General features: G+C 43.2%; 1 protein-coding gene across 1 annotated transcript in view; it reads left to right on the forward strand.

The window, feature by feature from the left end:
- Nucleotides 1-18656, forward strand: part of LOC139415103 (mannosyl-oligosaccharide 1,2-alpha-mannosidase IA-like) — a 175099-nt gene that overhangs the window by 40745 nt on the left and 115698 nt on the right. Inside the window, exon 2 of the mRNA XM_071162916.1 lies at nt 748-844. Within this exon, the coding sequence (XP_071019017.1) occupies nt 748-844 (97 nt within the window). The remainder of the gene's footprint in view (nt 1-747; nt 845-18656) is intronic.

Raw genomic sequence — 18656 nt, forward strand, 5'->3', positions numbered from 1 at the left:
AAAACTTAGTTGGACTGTGCTATAGCCAAATGCAGTAGTGTTGCGATTTAAAATGGTAAGCGTAATCTCAGACACTCAACAAAGTCAACTTTTATAGATTTAAGTGAGTAATATACCTTTTCATTCAGATTTGAAAACTTTGAAAAGCTGTCCTTGTTTTTAACAGCTTATCTGACTCCATCTGGGTTGAGTCACCAGGGAGAGAGAAGGAAAGGGTTTATCCTGTAATCTCCAGGGTTTCTCGGCTATGATTCCATTGATTTTAAGGAGGATTCGGCTTCTGTTATAGTTTCTATTTTGGTCCCAGACACTATCAGAAGTCACTGATTTGAAGAACAGCCTTGTGACGCATAAAGCTTGGCGTCATTATTCTTTTTGGAAATGTCAGAATTAATGTCGGATGCGATGTCTCTCGGGTTACACCAGGGTCACTGAAGACATCAAACTGAGACGTCTTATAGATTTTTCCTGTTTTAATGTCAAGGTTTATTAAATGATTGACAGACTTCCCTGCACAGTTAATATCTGTAAGCTAATCAACATGTTGTCAAACATAAAATAGCCTAAAGTCTATATAATCTCACAAATTGGCCTACACTCTTTATTTAACAAAACTGTCAAATACTTTGCTGGAAACCTGCCCACAATGACCAAAACACCCATAGGAAGTGAATCACCCTTCACAGATCTGCTTAGACCTAAACCTATTTCTCACCCTTGTCCCCCTTCCTCTCCCTCTGCCCACAGATGATGACATTTGCCTGGGACAGTTACAAGCGCTACGCCTGGGGATCTAATGAGCTGAGGCCTGTTTCCAAGCAAGGCCACTCCAGCAATCTGTTTGGTGAGTATCTGTCCCCAGGTCCCCTTCAATACCCCAGAAGGCTGATTCATGCCCAACCCCACTGCCATTGACCTTGCCCTACAGATTAGGACCAAACTGGCAATTAGTCAAAGCTATCAATCAATAATCCTGTGGTGCCAGCCATGCCGGGGAGAGGAGAGGCTACCTGGAGCATCGCTGAGTCTGTCTGGAGTCTTTACCAGTAGGCCTGGGAGGCTCCGAATAAATAGATGATTTGTATTGTCTTCTCAAATTGTAATCTTGTTTTGTTAGTGGATGGTATTGCTGCTGCTGTAGACTTCTATTGAAGATGTATCGCTGCTGCTGTAGACTTCTATTGAAGATGTATCGCTGCTGCTGTAGACTTCTATTGAAGATGTATCGTTGCTGCTGTAGACTTCTATTGAAGATGTATCGCTGCTGCTGTAGACTTCTATTGAAGATGTATCGCTGCTGCTGTAGACTTCTATTGAAGATATATCGCTGCTGCTGTAGACTTCTATTGAAGATGTATCGTTGCTGCTGTAGACTTCTATTGAAGATGTATCGCTGCTGCTGTAGACTTCTATTGAAGATGTATCGCTGCTGCTGTAGACTTCTATTGAAGATGTATCGCTGCTGCTGTAGACTTCTATTGAAGATGTATCGCTGCTGCTGTAGACTTCTATTGAAGATGTATGGTTGATGGAAGAATTTCTCTCTACTTTTTCTGGCTGGTACAGAGGATTTCATCCTAAACACTTTGAGTAATAAACCCTTTGCTTTTACACATGAGAAACTTTTAGTAAACACCCCCCTCTGTACTGGAGAAAGCTCTTAATACTCCCTATGCTTTGATATGTTTGCTAGAAGTATCTCTTGACTGATAGATCCAGATAGATGTACATTGTTCGGTAGTCTCTCTGTAGTCTCTGAGATTTTGTGGGTGTGTGTGTTAATAAGTGTTGCTGCTTCCTATCTCTCTGTCCCATGTGGGACATACTAGACTGTATCCCTCTGCATGACTCCTGGGGAAATGGAACGATTGCAGTGTTCTTGTTTCTACACAAACATAAATAAACAACCCCCTCCTGTGTGGTTGGTATTACACTGCTTGGCTTGGACTACATAACGACCCCCGCATATTGGGTTTTGTTAAAATGCTGTACTTGCTGAATGGAAGTAGAACAATGACTCAGCACAGCTGGTTCCTCTTACAGGTATTACAACCCCTTTGTTATAGCCATCACTATCGTTGATTTTCATTTGTGGAGTTAAATGAATACTCCATGTTCAAATGACCTCGCTTCCATTTTCAGATTAAGGATAAATTATGCTTATCGTTCCACCACCCAGGTCTGTATGCAGTTGGTTGAGGTGGCCCATTCTGGATGGTATTTAACACCATTTCTGTTTCATTCACAAAGGTTAAACAAAGTTAAACTTCAGCTTTAATATTTGACTTGAATTAAACGTGATCCATATCTAGTGTGTACATTATGAAAATGGATTTTTCCAGAAGAATTCAAAAACTCAATAGGAAGGGAAAATGTACTTTAAGACCTACACTATCATTGCACTTTCTCTCCCCTCCCTCTCTTTGTGTGGTCTAATTCAACTTGAACAATGAGGATATTTGGTTGGGCTGTTGATAAAATGTCTTTACCGCTGTAAATGAGCTCTGGTGTGTGATTGGCTGTATGTGGGTGAGCTGTGCTGTGACAGTTGGGAGTAGAGTGATTACAGGATTTCAGATGGGCCAGAAAACCAGGCTGTCTCACAGAGGTGCTAAATAAGGTGTGGAGTCTGGTGTGGTGGAGAAGGAGAGCTCTCTGTCTCTCTCTGTCTCTCTCTATCTGTCTCTGTGTTTTTGATGAACAGCTCTCCTCTCCCCTACCGATAACACCAGTCATTTCAGACATGGGCTACAATCTCACACAGAGTTTGCATTCTAATTAAAATGTCTCCCTAATACGCCATGAATGTTCTCCTTCCTCACTCATAACTTTCCATTAGGGACAGGAGTGTCATATAACCTTTTGCAAGCGCTCACTTCTGGAAATATGGTACCTCATTTAAAGGCCTAATACAAATTCCTCCTACTTAATCTTTTACTCTCTTGAAATATCTTTCAAACACTTTCATATTTAACTTAGAATTTCAATCACCCTTGTATAAATTCTATTTCATTATCAGGGATTTAAGATATGCAAATGCCTGTATGAGCGAAAGCTCTCTGAATCCAGAATGGCAGATTGCTTTCTCTGTTTTGGAGTATTTTTCAGGCCTTTCTCTTGCTAATCTAAAGCAAATATGTTTTACCTGAATGTTAGACATAAACTATCACGTTCTACAGGAGTACTGTACATTGCTTGCTCTCAAGAACCTGTCATTGGTATATTTTGATGCTAAGGTATGATTTACGCACATTCAACATAGCATACCGCATGGAATTTAAAATGGAGTATGTCACACACTGAGTTTTGACGGCGATGTAAAGTCATGGCATAATGCTTTTTCTGTACTCTATCATTGTATTTTGGGGCATCAGATCCATTGCTCTCTGCTTTTCAGAAAAGTAAACTTATTTGCAAGATTTCAGCTGAGAATGCTAATGTGTTTAGAAGGAAGCCTCATTAGCTTACTTCCACAGAACTGGAGTAGACGAAGGCAATTAGGTTGTGTTTTCAACCTCGCTTGCCAAGCCTATTGGTTTTTTCTTGGATATAAAGGAGAAGGCTACAACCCCTTTAAGGTGCCATTGATTGCCGCACCTTGAGCCCCAAAGCTTGACAACAGTACTCTTCTTCAAGCTGTTTATCACTAGGGAAAAAAAAGGTTTCCAACTATGGTCAAAGGTGACTGGAGAACCCGTGCCTGATGAAACATTCATGGCTTTGCAGCAATATACTCTGCTTTCCCGCCATCACTTCTCTCCTCCTGCTGCCACTACAAGGCTTCAGGACAGGCAGCGAATTTATGTACCACATTTGATTAACACCCTTAATTTAGCCAGGGAAGCTGGAGTAATATATACTGACACTGGCATTTATTCCTGTCACCCACTCTCATAACGGTACACAGACGCTAGCGAAGGGGCTTCCCATGGTTCATAGCACAACACAGCCCAGCGATGTTCCTTCTCTCCCCTGTCTGCTGCACTGCAGTCCTCTTGGCATCTGCAGCAGTGTGAGAGATCACACACGACAATCGTCGACCCTGACAACCACCCAGCGCAAAGGCTATTATATCCAGGGGCCACGGTGAGAGGGAGCCATTTGTGACCCACAACCTTGGATTCGGTCCTATGTAGCAAAATGTGAAATGGTGTTTTTCACATTTGGATGAAAGTAGAGACTCGCTAGAAAATGGTATATCATACACTGCAGTTGAGGAACAGTGGAAAGTAATTCTGCTTTGAAAGTTGATAAACTAACCCCACTTTTGAGAAAATGGCCTGTGAATGTTTTGGTATACCTACTGGTGAGCTCGTGTTTGTCCACACCCATTCAGTATCGTATTCACACCCTCTTAAGCCTTAGCCTCAAATCAAATATAATTTTTCACAAAAGCCAAATACAACAGTAGACCTTACAGTGAAATGCTTACTTACAAGCCCTAACCACCAATGCAGTTTAAAAAATACCAAATTAAGAAAATACCACAAAATAAGAATAGGAAATAAAAGTAGCAAATAATTAAAGAGCAGCAGTAACATAACAATAGCGAGGCTATACACAGGGGGTACCGGTACAGAGTCAATGTGTGGGGCCACCGGTTAGTCGAGGCAATTGAGTAAATATGTACATGTAGGTAGAGTTATTAAAGTCACTATACATAGATAATAACCGAGAGTAGCAGCAGCCATTCGATTAGATGTTCAGGAGTCTTATGGCTTGGGGGTAGAAGTTGTTTAAATGCCTCTTGGAGTTAGACTTGGCGCTCCTGTACCACTTGCCATGCGGTAGCAGAGAGAACATGGCTAGGGTGGCTGGAGTCTTCGACAATTTTTAGGGCCTTCCTCTGACACCACCTGGTATAGAGGTCCTGGATGGCAGGAAGCTTGGCCCCAGTGATGTACTGAGCCGTACGCATTACCCTTTGTAGTGCCATGCGGTCAGAGGCCGAGCAGTTGCCATACCAGGCGGTGATGCAACCAGTCAGGATGTAATCGATGGTGCAGCCGTAGAACCTTTTGTTGTTCTGAGTACCCATGCCAAATCTTTTCAGTCTCCTGAGGGGGAATAGGTTTTGTTGTGCCCGCTTCACGACTGTCTTGGTGTGCTTAGACCATGTTAGTTTGTTGGTGATGTGGACACCAAGGAACTTGAAGCTCTCCACCTGCTCCACTACAGCCCCGTTGATGAGAATGGGGGCGTGCTCGGTTCTCCTTTTCCTGTAGTCCACAATCATCTCCTTTGTCTTGATCACATTGAGGGAGAGGTTGTTGTCCTGGTACCACACAGCCAGGTCTCTGACCTCCATATTGGCTGTCTCATTGTTGTTGGTGATCAGGCCTACCGCTATTGTCATTGGCACACTTAATGATGGTGTTGGAGTTGTGCCTGGTCGTGCAGTCATGAATGAACAGGGAGTACAGGAGGGGACAGAGCACGCACCCCTGAGGGGCCCCTGTGTTGAGCATCAGCATGGCGGATGTGTTGTTACCTACCCTTACCACCTGGGGGGTCCATCAGGAAGTCCAGGATCCAGTTACAGAGGGAGGTGTTTAGTCCCAGGGTCCTTAGCTTATTGATGAGCTTTGAGGGCACTATGATGTTGAACCCTGAGCTGTAGTCAATGAATAGCATTCTCACATAGGTGTTCCTTTTGTTCAGGTGGGAAAGGGCTGTGTGGAGTGCAATAGAGATTGCATCATCTGTGGATCTGTTTGGGCGGTATGCAAATTGGAGTGGGTCTAGGGTTTCTGGGATAATGGTGTGGATGTGAGCCATGACCAGCCTTTCAAAGCTTCATGGCTACAGACGTGAGTGCTACTGGTCGGAAGGTTACCTTAGTGTTCTTGGGCACAGGGACTATGGTGGTCTGCTTGAAACATGTTGGTATTACAGACTCAGACAGGGAGAGGTTGAAAATGTCAGTGTTGACACTTGCCAGTTGGTCAGCACATGCTCGGGAGACACGTCCTGGTAATCCCTGCGGCCTTGTGAATGTTGATGTTTAAAGGTCTCACTCACATCGGCTGCGGAGAGCCCACACATCTCTTTAAGGATTCACATGTGAGGTCATGTGCTAAACAGAGTGAATAAGGTAGTGTAGAAAACAATCAAAGATTTCAAGACTAAAAGTGGTGACCGTAGTAGTTGGCCTATATCCTAATCTGACTTTGGTGCAGGTCATGTTGTTCTTCACATTACTGTCTTTGGTAAACACACACTATATCAAATAAAATATGTTTTTATTTGTCACATGCACAGGATGCAGAAGGTGTAAACGGTACTGTGAAATGGATACTTGCGTAGTTGAGTCTTTTTGTTTAGCCATGTAGCTATATAGCTCGCTAGCTAGCTAAACAATGAGCCAAAATCCCAACTTTAATGCCACGTTCAAAACAACTGGGAACTCAGAAATCTCAGAATTCTGACTAAAGTGTGTTCAAAACAACTGGGAAATCGGAAAAAACTCTCTCCTACTGGGGAAAATGGATTTGTATGGTCATCCAACTCTTTCTAGAGCTCCAACTTTCCGACCTGAAGATCAACTAGGTTCAATGTTAGCTAGTTAGCAATGCAAATGGTTTCTGAGATACAAATAATATTACTACACAGATCATACACGTAATGTTACCTAGTGAGCCAGCCAGTTAACGTTAGCTCGCTTTAACTCGCAATGAAAATGACTTTCTGACATAGGGCCTCCCGAGTGGCGCAGCAGTCTATGGCACTGCATCGCAGTGTTTGAGGCATCAGTACGGCCCCGGGTTTATGTTTCCCCCAACACATTGATGCGGCCGGCTTCTGGGTTAAGCAAGCAGTGTGTCAAGAAGCAGTGTGGCTTGGCAGGGTCGTGTTTCGGAGGATGCATGGCTCTCGACCTTCACCTCTCCCGAGTCCGTAGGAGAGTTGCAGCGATGGGACTGTAACTACCAATTTGATATCACGATAAAGGGGTTAAAGTACAAAAACTATATAATATCGGAAAATATAGCTAGGCTCTTACCCATATACATAGATGAACGCTTCTCCCTCTGTCATGGATGCTACATAATACATAATATAATAAATAATTCATTGCTGCACAGTATAGGTACCGTTGTCAAAAACTGACTGCACATGCGAGCGGTTTCATGTGACACAGATGAAAATATCTGTAAAAAATTTTTGAAGGAGGGGAGATCTAAAGATGCAACAACTAGCATGGGTCGCTAATATGACTAGGATGCTGCCTTTGGCTACTGGACAATTAAAGAAAGTTGATTTGAAAACCAATAGAACATGAGAGAAATAGGCTACTGGTTTCAATGGCATATGGAAGTCTATATAAAATAATTGCCTCCACGTTTCAGATAGTCATACTTTACTTTAAAGCGAGGTAAGACATGCCTCATAATAAGAAGTAAAATTTCAGGTTTCAAACAATTAAGTATATTTTCTAAATTAATACCGTCTCCAGCTCATTGCAAAGTGGTGTATGACCCGCTGTAGCTTGCTTACCATTGCCTGTATGTTCTTGAATGGAGAATGGGAAGCACGCTTCAATTTTCCAGGCCATCAACACCTTTTAACACACAATTGTATTTAGAATTGTTATGCGATGATTGGGTTTCTAAAAGCACGTTTCACTCACAGGAGGTTAGTGGCACCTTAATTGGGATAACAGGCTCCTGGTAATGGCCTGAGTGTAATGGGTGGAATGCTATCAAATACATCAAACACATGGTTTGCATCTGTTTGATGTCATTCCATTTCCTCGGTTCCAGCCATTATTGTGAGCCGTTTTCCCCTCAGCAGCCTCCACTGATTTCACTCCAGCAGAAATGAAGGAGCAGTTTGAGAAGCTGTAGCAGCAGCTCTCGTGCTGCCTGACAGATTTCCTCTTATATTCTTTGTATCTGTATGCTGTGCACGTGTGATAAACATAACGACTAACGAAAATACACACGCGCCAATTTAATTCCACTAAATTACACAAATGGACCTATTGACTGAATCATCAGCAGTCAAGTGTATTTCCATCAATGAATAGTCTAAAAACCATTATTTTGCAATGGGATTTTATTTCTTCTCCCGGACAATTGGCCGCGGCAGTTTTATCGGCTTTAAAAATAAATATCGGGCAAAAGTCAGCTATTTCCGGTTAACAGAAGCCCTGACACACAAAAATACATACACACAGATACTACCAACGCCATCCCGAGCCAAGGATAAATTCAGTCGGCCTCCTATTAATCAAGAAATGACAGAGCTTTGCATTATTAATCTATGGGAGTGCTTGGTTAATGGAACCTGAGGTATGCATAAGACATGGCCAGACATCTGCTCTGCGTCTGGCTCTGTTACTGGGGAAGATGGAGACAAGGCCGCAGCATTGATCAGTCCGATGCATGGCTTATGGCTGCTCCGCCAGCTGCAGACGCGGACAGGAACCAGGTGAGCAGACACACCCCCTGCTCTGCCCTGCAGGATGTCAGCCTGGTCACAGAGGAAGCCAACCCACCCTAGCTCAGTAAGTAGGCCTAGACTCTGGGCTGTGGGATGCCACTTATCTATTGAAGTATGTTTTGATATGAGATGCTGCTTGGAAAGCAACGCTTTTTCGAGACCCTTCCTAGCAATTAGAAGCTTCAGAATATTCCAGACATTTGGCACACTTCGCTAATGTATTTCACTTGATTTTTTTTCTTCCGTTTTTGAGTTTTCTGTCCAACCTTATAGTTCATCCTCAACTGTAATCATACTTGCTGCCTGACTCTGTGTTTTGACGTGTTTTTAGTCTAGGTCTCCTGTCTCCCAGAGTTGGGAAATGAATATCAGAGTCAGGAAATGTTATCCTAATATGATTGCCGTTATTTGGTCTGATCAATGAAGTCAGCATAGTCCTGCTGATGTCTCTGTTCCCTCATGGCTAGACTTATTAATACCTACCCTTCTCATGTCTGTTGATGAGCAAAGTCAATCAAATGGGTTATTTATCTTGTGGAGTGAATACAGGGATTCATCCACAGTTTAGAATTGATTTGTAAGTAATTTCCTCCCTCACAACATCAGCATTAAGCCTCTACCAAGATACAGCCAGAAAAAAAGAGCTACGGTTGATTGTTTAAACAAAATCTAAATATATCTAGAATTGACATGGATGAGAGAACCAATCATGGTTTTGTATCTCAGTTTTGTGTGGAAATGGGACTCCTGTTGATGTTCTATTGTAAACATTAGGAACACCATGACAGACTGACCAGGTGAATCTAGGCGAAAGCCATGATCCCTTACATCCCTTTTTAAGACAATTGAGACATGGATTGTGTATTTGTGGGTGGGCAAGACAAAATATTTAAGTGCATTTGAACGGGGTATGGTAGTAGGTGTCAGGTTCACCAGTTTGAGTGTGTTATGAACTGCAACGCTGCTGGATTTTTCACGCTCAACAGTTTCCTGTGTGTATCAAGAATGGTCCACCACCCAAAGGACACTTGACACAACTGTGCGACGCATTAGAGTCAACATGGGCCAGCATCCCTGTGGAACGCATTCAACACCTTGTAGAGTCCATGCCCCGATGAATTGAGGCTGTTCTGAGGGCAAACGGGGGTGCAACTCAATATTAGGAAGGTGTGTCAGTGTATATGCACGTCAATGAGTGTTTTTATTAGTTGTTAGCTAAAATGTGATCCATAATATTGAGTAATTTGACTTGTCTGTGAGTAGTTTCAGTACCCATGTAGTTTGGCAGGAAAATAAAAGGAGATTTAGCTATATTTCCTCAGGCTGGTCATAAACTATATTCGGAAGTCCCTCCTCTCCTACCCCTTCTATGTGAATGGCCAGATGTAATAAGGGACCTCCCTGTGTTTTTATGTTACCCCATCACCTCCCCTACAGGGGTTGGTAGGTCCGTCAGTAGGCAAGTCAGTATGCGGCTGGCTCTGATAGTGTGTGGTATCAATGCTGTGATGTCACAATGCAATTGGTATCTCAGTCATGAGGATGATAAGTCCAGGGCTTTAGCAGTGACAGACACACGTTTAGGATTAAGAGGTCTCATTGCCCTGAACCAGATACCAGATCCAATACACCTGTAGTCATAGGGGCTAAAAGCATCGCTGCCTCTGTGGTTTGATAAATAATTCATTATATGACTCCTCACACGTGTGCTTGCCAAAGAAGGTGTAGCACTGGGGGCACTCTAGTTACTTGTGAGTTTTTTTTAAAGCATAGTGGTGGCACGCCCAGGTGGGAGCAGAGAAGCCTCAACAGTATCATGGCTAATAAACCCACAAGGACACAGCATGTGTGGACAATGCTCCATCCATTAACATCAAGCGCAGTAGAAACACAATGGGGAAAACCAAATATTCCCATTATCTCTGTCTTGCAGTATGATGGGGGAGTTCAAAGTTGTCAAACCGCTCTGGCTGATTGAGATGTTACGCTTTCGTCCAGGTTCTGAGTTGCTGAAAGTTACAAATTCATCAGGCCTCTGAAAGGAGAAGAACAGTGGAGCTGAGCAAGCCTTAGGAGAGTGCATTTCAGCTCTGTGCCCCTGTGAGCTAATTTACCGCGATGACTACCGAACCGTGACGCGCCGTCCGGATCTGGGGCTGCGCTCACATTAATTACCCAACAAAACAAGTGGAGCGCTGTGCTGTGAGTGTGTGAGCATTATCGTTTTGCAGGGCCTCCCGTGTGTGGCTTGGCTTGGTGGTGATTAAGTGTCTGCTCCCCACAGAGCTCTGGAAATTTCTATTCAAGAAATAGGCCTAAGTCTTTGCCAATGAAGGAAGAGGCAGCAATAGCAGCTAGATGCAAGTTTTTTCTTTCTATTTGTCTTTGAGACTGTTTGTCTTTTGCGTTTCTGCAGAGGCGTGTTTGATGAAGCGAGCCTGACCATTTGAAGCGATTGTTCATGAATGAGAGCTAACACCATCTCAATGTTTGTCAGTTTGATTTGTTTTCTCTGATCTGATGGATGAGTTGTTACAGCTTACAAACAGATCCATTAGGCGCTGCACGGAATAAGAAGCCATTGCTTCTCAGCCAGAATTGCTCATCAAGCTTGTTTTGACATGGCTATTGGTTAGCTCCCTGTTCTGCTTTTGGGGATGGCATGGTGAAAACACTCACACACACTCACAGTCCCTGGAGGGTTGCCAGTGTGTCTGATGGGACTGGAGGGCTCTCTTGTCTCCCAGCAGAGGACCCTCGTCGTCCCTCCGCCTGGCTGATCTGAGATGCCTTTACCAGCAGCTTCTCGCTGAGCAAGACAAGGGTATCTGCTTCAGCTGTAATCACCAGTGTAATCTCCTCTGATGGAAGCTGCATTCGTGCCCTGAAGAAAAGGCCGCAGTGAGAGGACACCGCTAGTAGGAAGAAGGGAGAACAAGGTGAGGAAAAGAGGAATAAGTCTCTGCATTAATCGGGATGATAAGAGCTCCAGTGTGATTATGACGTGGAGCTACATTAAGAGGCTGACATATCTTCGATATGCTCGACAATGCTCGATTGTACTGCCATGTTTTATCCTTCCCCATTTACTGTCCGATGTAGATGTACAGTTAATGATGAAGACGATGATGATGAGTAGGATTTACAAGATGATGCCTTTTCTCCAAATGCTCAAAGCACATCACTTTGCTTTGCATCGCTAGTGACAAACACTCCTGAGAGTATGTCAAGACTCCTGAGAGGCCAGGGTTTTCCTTTCAGATGACTAGTCCCGGATGGAAGCAGACAGACGGACCCAGAGCGCTGTGGTGTGAGCTGTAGTACGATCCACCCTCTGGTTACACTACCTTTCTCTCTCTCTCTCTCTATCACATCCATCAATGCGTCATTCCCACTGGCCCAGCGGCTGGAGAAGAAGCTCCCAGGAGACTTGACTTCTTGCTGATTTACACATGGCTGTCATCACAAAGGAAGTGATAAGGCACTCTGTCTGTCAGTGGCTGTGAAGAGAGCATAGCCGCGGGAAGTAAGGGTGCTGAAAAAAATATATCTATATTTTTTCTTCACCAAAGTTGTGCGCTGGGCCTTTATTCGTCCTGTATTAGCTGTTCGATATAGCCTTCTGTAGCGTGCATCATATGGATAGGCAACAACAACAAAAAAGTAGACTAAAATCATTCCAATTAAAATGCAATGGCTGTTTACCTTATGGCTGGCTTTAGGACCATGCAGCTCATTGCTCGGAGAACAGCTGCCAGCCTGTTTGCCTTTTATGTCACTTCTAGAAAACAGGGCCATTTGCTTTGCCAGTCAGCTGTTTAGGCAGTGCGCCGATAGCTTTAATTTGATGTCGGCATTTGAACTTTACATTGTAAGCCTTGTTGTAATCTAGTTCGGATTTAAGTATAACTTTTGAGTGACGCCTTTAGTGAGAGGTCTAATGCTTTAATATTTAATAATATCTGCCCTCTGAATTCATATCTAAGGGGCATTTTTCACGACATTATTAATTACATTTGTTTAGGTTTGAACGTGCAGACTGGCACTAAGACCAGCAGGAACGTTTCCCTAGTCAGCGCCATTATTAGTGCAATGCCCCTTACAGTGTTGCTCTGTGCTACCCAGTGGGGCGGGGTCCACTGCTGTTTCAGTGGATACAGCTGGAGAACTGCAAGGCAATCCCGTTGCGCGCCACTCGGAGCCATGAGCGATATATATTGTCCCCTGCTAATAACAGGGTTAATAATATATCTGTGAGAATATCCAAGGGGCTTTTGTATAATTCTAAATAATAATTATAATCCCTTTGTTTAAAAAAAATAACAATATTTTGGAGATTTCATTTTCAAATAACGTAAAATGAGCGAGGAAAAAGGCCATAGTTTGTAAATAAAGCCAGTTTGGTATTTAGAATAATTTATTTATGTTTTTAGAGGGAGCGAAACCAAAAACCTACAGTCTAAATGAAAACCAAAAGCCGGGTCTCCCAGTCGAGGTCGGCACGGGTATTGAACCAGCATCTATAGCAACACAGCCTGCACTGCTATGAAGTGTCGTAGACGGTTGAGCCACTCAGGCACTGTACAACGGGATCGGTCGGGAGTGGCCTATAGTACTACAGTAAGAGCAAAACAATCCTAATAAAAAAAGAATAATCTTAGTGTAACAGTTTTAGTAAGTAATACTGAAGTCGTGCACAATTATCCTTTTCTATTTAGGTTTAGCATTGGCTACTGTGTTGCAATATTAATATTCCCCGAGCAGTCTTGTTGATTTAAAAAAAAATGTTTGAATATTATTTTGCCTCGTTCGTTGATACAATGCTTCAATATTCTCAGAAACACCTTGTCGATACAATGCTTCAATATTCTCAGAAACACCTTGTCGATACAATGCTTCAATATTCTCAGAAACACCTTGTCGATACAATGCTTCAATATTCGCAGAATGTTTCCCTTCCCTGGCGAATAATGCAGACAGGCAATTAGTTGGGCGCACACATTATAAGGAACATCTCCTGAATTCAGAGCAACAATTTTGGTGGGAAGCGCACGAGACAATGACAGTGTCATAGTACACTGTATGTGCCATTCTGCACGGGTGACTTCATATAGCCTACAGCAGGTGGTCTGCAACCCTTTTCATGTGAGTGACAATTTACCATCTCTAAAGATCTGCGTGCCAGTTATGATTTTATATAAGCATTGAAGGCTACTCAACTGCCCACAAACTGAATAGCCTCATTCTAGCTGGCTACTAGACAGAGACATTATTCAGCCACACCCCACGGCGCTCCACTATGTATACCGAGGTGCTGTCCACTCAGCAGTGCTGAATTACAGGTGTGGCCTTAATGTGTAGATTTGTCTTCATTCCTTCCTTGAGTTTTTGTCTTTATGCATCCTTGTCTTTTGTAGGCCTAAGTAATTCCTTTTGATGTATTTATTTATTTTTATTTAACCTATTTAACTAGGCAAGTCAGTTAAGAACAAATTCTTATTTACAATGACGGCCTACCAAAAGGCCTCCTGCGGGGACTGGGGCCTTGGATTTAAACAATTATTAAATAAATAAATATAAATATAAATATAGGACAAAACACACATCACAACAAGAGAGACACAACACTACATAAAGAGAGACCTAAGACAACAACATAACAAGGCAGCAACACATGACAACACAACGTGGTAGCAACAAAACATGGTAGCAGCACAGAAACATGGTACAAACATTATTGGGCAAAGTCAACAACACAAATGTCAAGACGGTAGAGACAACAATACATCACACAAAGCAGCCACAATCGTCAGTAGGAGTGTCCATGATTGAGTCTTTGAATGATGAGATTGAGATAAAACTGTCCAGTTTGAGTGTTTGTTGCAGCTCGTTCCAGTCGCTGAAAAGAGGAGCGACCCAGGCATGTGTGTGCTTTGGGGACCTTTAACAGAATGTGACTGGCAGAACGGGTGTTGAATGGGGAGGATGAGGGCTGCAGGAGGTATCTCAGATAGGGGGGAGTGAGGCCTAAGAGGGTTTTATAAATAAGCATCAACCAGTGGGTCTTACGATGTGTATACAGAGATGACCAGTTTACAGAGGAGTATAGAATACAGTGTTGTCTCCTATAAGAAGCATTGGTAGCAAATCTGATGGACGAATAGTAAAGAACATCTAGCTGCTCGAGAGCACCCTTACCTGTCGATCTAAATTATGTCTCTGTAATCTAGCATGGGTAGAATGAGCATCTGAATCAGGGTTAGTTTGGCAGCTGGGGTGAAAGAGGAGCGATTACGATAGAAAAAACCAAGTCTAGATTTAACTTTAGCCTGCAGCTTTAATATGTGCTGAGAGAAGGACAGTGCACCGTCTAGCCATACTCCCAAGTACTTGTATGCGGTGACTACCTCAAGCTCTAACCCCTCAGAGGTAGTAATAACCCCTGTGCGAAGAGGGGCATTCTTCTTACCAAACCACATGACCTTTTGTTTTGGAGGTGTTCAGAACAAGGTTAAGGGTAGAGAAAGCTGGTTGGACACTAAGAAAGCTTTGTTGTAGAGCATTTAACACAAAATCCAGGGAGGGGCCAGCTGAGGATAAGACTATCTTCTGCATATATATGGATGAGAGAGCTTCCTACTGCCTGAGCTATGTTGTTGATGTAATTTATCTGCATTCGCAGTCAACTGTTTTATGCTCCGGTTACTTTCACATTGATGTCGGCATTTGAAGTCGGCCTTGATAGAGTGTATTATGCATCTATACAACATTGTCAAAAGTATCTGGACAGCTGCTCGTCGAACATCTCATTCCAAAATCATGGGCATTAATATAGAGGACAGACAATTTTTATACGCTACACACTTCAGCATATGGCGGTCCCGTTCTGTGAGTTTGTGTGGCCTACCACTTCGCAGCTCAGCAGTTGTTGGTCCTAGATGTTTCCACTTCACAATAACAGCACTTACAGTTGACCGGGGCAGCTCTAGCAGGGCAGAAATGTGACAAACTGACTTGTTGGAAAGCTGGCATCCTGTGACGGTGCTGCATTTAAAGTCACTGAGCTCTTAAGTACTGGCCATTCTACTGCAATGTCCGTCTATGGAGATTGCATGGCTGTGTGCTCGACTTTTATACAACTGTCAGCAAGAGGTGTGGCTGAAATAGCCGAATCCACTAATTTAAAGGGGTGTCCACATACTTTTAGTGTATTTCATGTTGCACTGTTCCACATGTAGGCTAAATGAGTCAATGTAGCCTATGTATGATTATGTTGTACATTGTACACACCATTCCACAGACCAGATGATAATGTCTGGGGGATATCTTTATCATTATTATTATTATGTTATTTATTATTTAAAACATTTCTCCCAAATTTTGTGAGATCCTAACCCAAACGACGCTGGGCCAATTGTGCGCCACCTCATGGGTGTCCCGGTCACGGCCGAATGTGACACAGCCTTACTGCAGCACATCGCTATGTGAATTATGGATAAGGCCACTTGTATTGCCAGCCATAACCTCATTGGTATCTATAATTCCTCACCTTTCTCTTTCTGAAGGCCCACTTCAACACAATCACAGAATGTGACATGGTGTTAAAATGGAAAATGACAGAAGAGCTTGACAGAACGACATTGCTTTCACTGGGGGGTGAGTGTGAGGACTTGTAGGCACATTGACCTGGAAAATCCTTGCAGGCGTAAGCCAGCCTGCATCTGACAAAAAATAAACGCGCTGAACTGGGCCACTGCGGTGACATTGCCAATGACATTTTCTTGCCAAATGGGTTTGAAGGTTGACTTGCTTATTGAGTGTTGTAAATTCCAGAAGGTTCTCTGTTCGTGGCAGCTAGCCCTCCGAGCTGAAATCATCTACCATCTGTCACATTGGCCTAGCTGTCCCCGTGGAGAAGGGCTCCATATTACACAGAGGCCACCTTCAAACACCACCTTGTCCATTCAGACAACTTTTTCTTAACCAAGATTTAAAAAAAGAGAAAATGCACCAGTATTAAGCATTAAAGTTTCATCCAAGCTGAACCTGACCCCGGCATCACCGCACGCAAACACCTGGCTATAAGACTTACCACCTTTATCAGTTTTTCTGAGATCAAATTTCAAACGTTAAGGTCAACCCTTTTCATTCTGTTGATCAATAATCTTGAACATCCTCTCCCAGGGCACTTCAATTTGATCCACTACTTTACTGCTGCATCTTTACAAGAACAGCATATTCTCCTCATTTGATCAACTCAATGTTACTTCAGTGTTAGCATTGTGTAACGATCGTCGTAGGTGGAAGACTGAGAGGACCAAGGTGCAGCGTGGTACATGTTCATGATATTTGAATTACACTGAACAAAAATAACAAAATGGAACAAACGAAACAGTCCTGTCTGGGACAGAGACAGAAAACAACTACCCACATCTCAAGGGCGAAAACAGGCTGCCTAAGTATGGTTCTCAATCAGAGACAACGATTGACAGCTGCCTCTGATTGGGAACCATACCCGGCCAAAAGCAGAAATACAAAACATAGAACAAAAACATAGAATACCCACCCCAACTCACGACCTGACCAAACTAAAATAGAGACATAAAAAAGGAACTAAGGTCAGAATGTGACACATTGTAAGGTTTGTCACCTTTCACGGAAAGAGGTTGTCCTTTTTGTATTCCTTTTGTTGTGACATATTCATAGGATTACAAGCATATTACTGATGTACACGGGTTTGCACACTATTTGTCCAAGGTACACTATGTTGGGGAGACTCCATTATGCCTTCATTCCAAATCCATTCCGTGTGCGCATCAGGTATTCCATCTCCGTAATTGGAATGGCTGGTGTAATTCAGCCTGGGCCTCCCCTGGGCTTCTGTGTGTGTGTGTGTGTGTGTGTGTGTGTGTGTGTGTGTGTGTGTGTGTGTGTGTGGTCCCCACAGTGACTGGGCCGATGCAGATTATACTGGGACTGGGAGGGGTGAACGGGCTGCAACAGAGCGGGGGAATTAATCTCCCACAGAGGTGGGATCTGGGGACCTGCATGTCCCTGCGTCAAACCCCCTGTCACAACCAGGTCTTCGTAAGAGCACTATGGAGCACTGTGTATCCTAACAGGCTGATTTATGATATGCTCTGTCCTCACCTGGGCTTTCAGCCACAGACCCAGGAAAAAACACTTTAATAGTAGATAGGTTACGTAGCCTCAGTTTACCATTAGTTTTCTCAGACACACCCACCCACAGTCTGATTTCTTGCAGTTCCACCCTCCCACCTCCCATGCCCGAGTAAACAAAACAATCAAATATGTGTCATGTCTTGCCTCTTGTTTTCGCTGCTTGTATTTTTGGACATAGTATTGTCTTAATATGGAAACACAACACTAGAGCTTACATTAACATAAAACACTGGTGGCCCACTGGAGTCAGTGCGGGTCTCATTGGAACAGCACCATTTGTTTTCTAAAATGGGCCTCAATGAAGTGATAAGATAATGTCCTCCCTCAGTACACTGAGTAGTGTCACTGTCTGTATGGGTTTGATATTCTGAGCACACCTTTGTTTTGAGAGGCAATGTGCTGCGCTTCTCTGTTTCTCCGGGAAATTACAGCGTGACTTTGTCACCTTTTACGTGAAGGTTGTTTTTGTCCGAATATTGCATAATTCTCTGTCAAGCCTCAAAGGCTCTCAGCCCAGTGAAATTCAGTTTTCCACCTTTTTCCACCGGTAATGATGTGAGAACTCAATTGGCAAGTGTCATCTGTCAATAAAATGCGCAGGAGTCTCTGCTCCTCTAAAGTATGAGATATGAAGGGAGAGAGCAGGTGATGAATGAAGGCTCTGACACACAAGAGCTGCCGTCCCGTGAATGCTGCTCGCACATCCATCACCAGGCTCTTTTGAACTGGGGGAATATATTTTGCCTGTTCATGAGATGGCCATCCCCAGAGAAATTAAAAGTGATGTCCTCCTTCAGAAGTCAATTCAAGATGTCTTAATGGGAACTTGATAAAGTTCTGCTCCATTGTTCTTATCATTAAGACACTGGAATTCTATATAAGAACTGATCCAGGTCATATTCTTATTTTCTCAAATCTGTTATCTTACATTCACAATTGACCAAGCTTTCAAGATCTCTTTGTCATAACAATAAAGGCTGGTACACACCGTGCCATAGGAATGCATTTGAATTGGAATCTTAGAGACC

The sequence above is a fragment of the Oncorhynchus clarkii genome, chromosome 8 (genome assembly GCF_045791955.1).
Source record: "Oncorhynchus clarkii lewisi isolate Uvic-CL-2024 chromosome 8, UVic_Ocla_1.0, whole genome shotgun sequence".
Classification (NCBI taxonomy): Eukaryota; Metazoa; Chordata; class Actinopteri; order Salmoniformes; family Salmonidae; genus Oncorhynchus; species Oncorhynchus clarkii.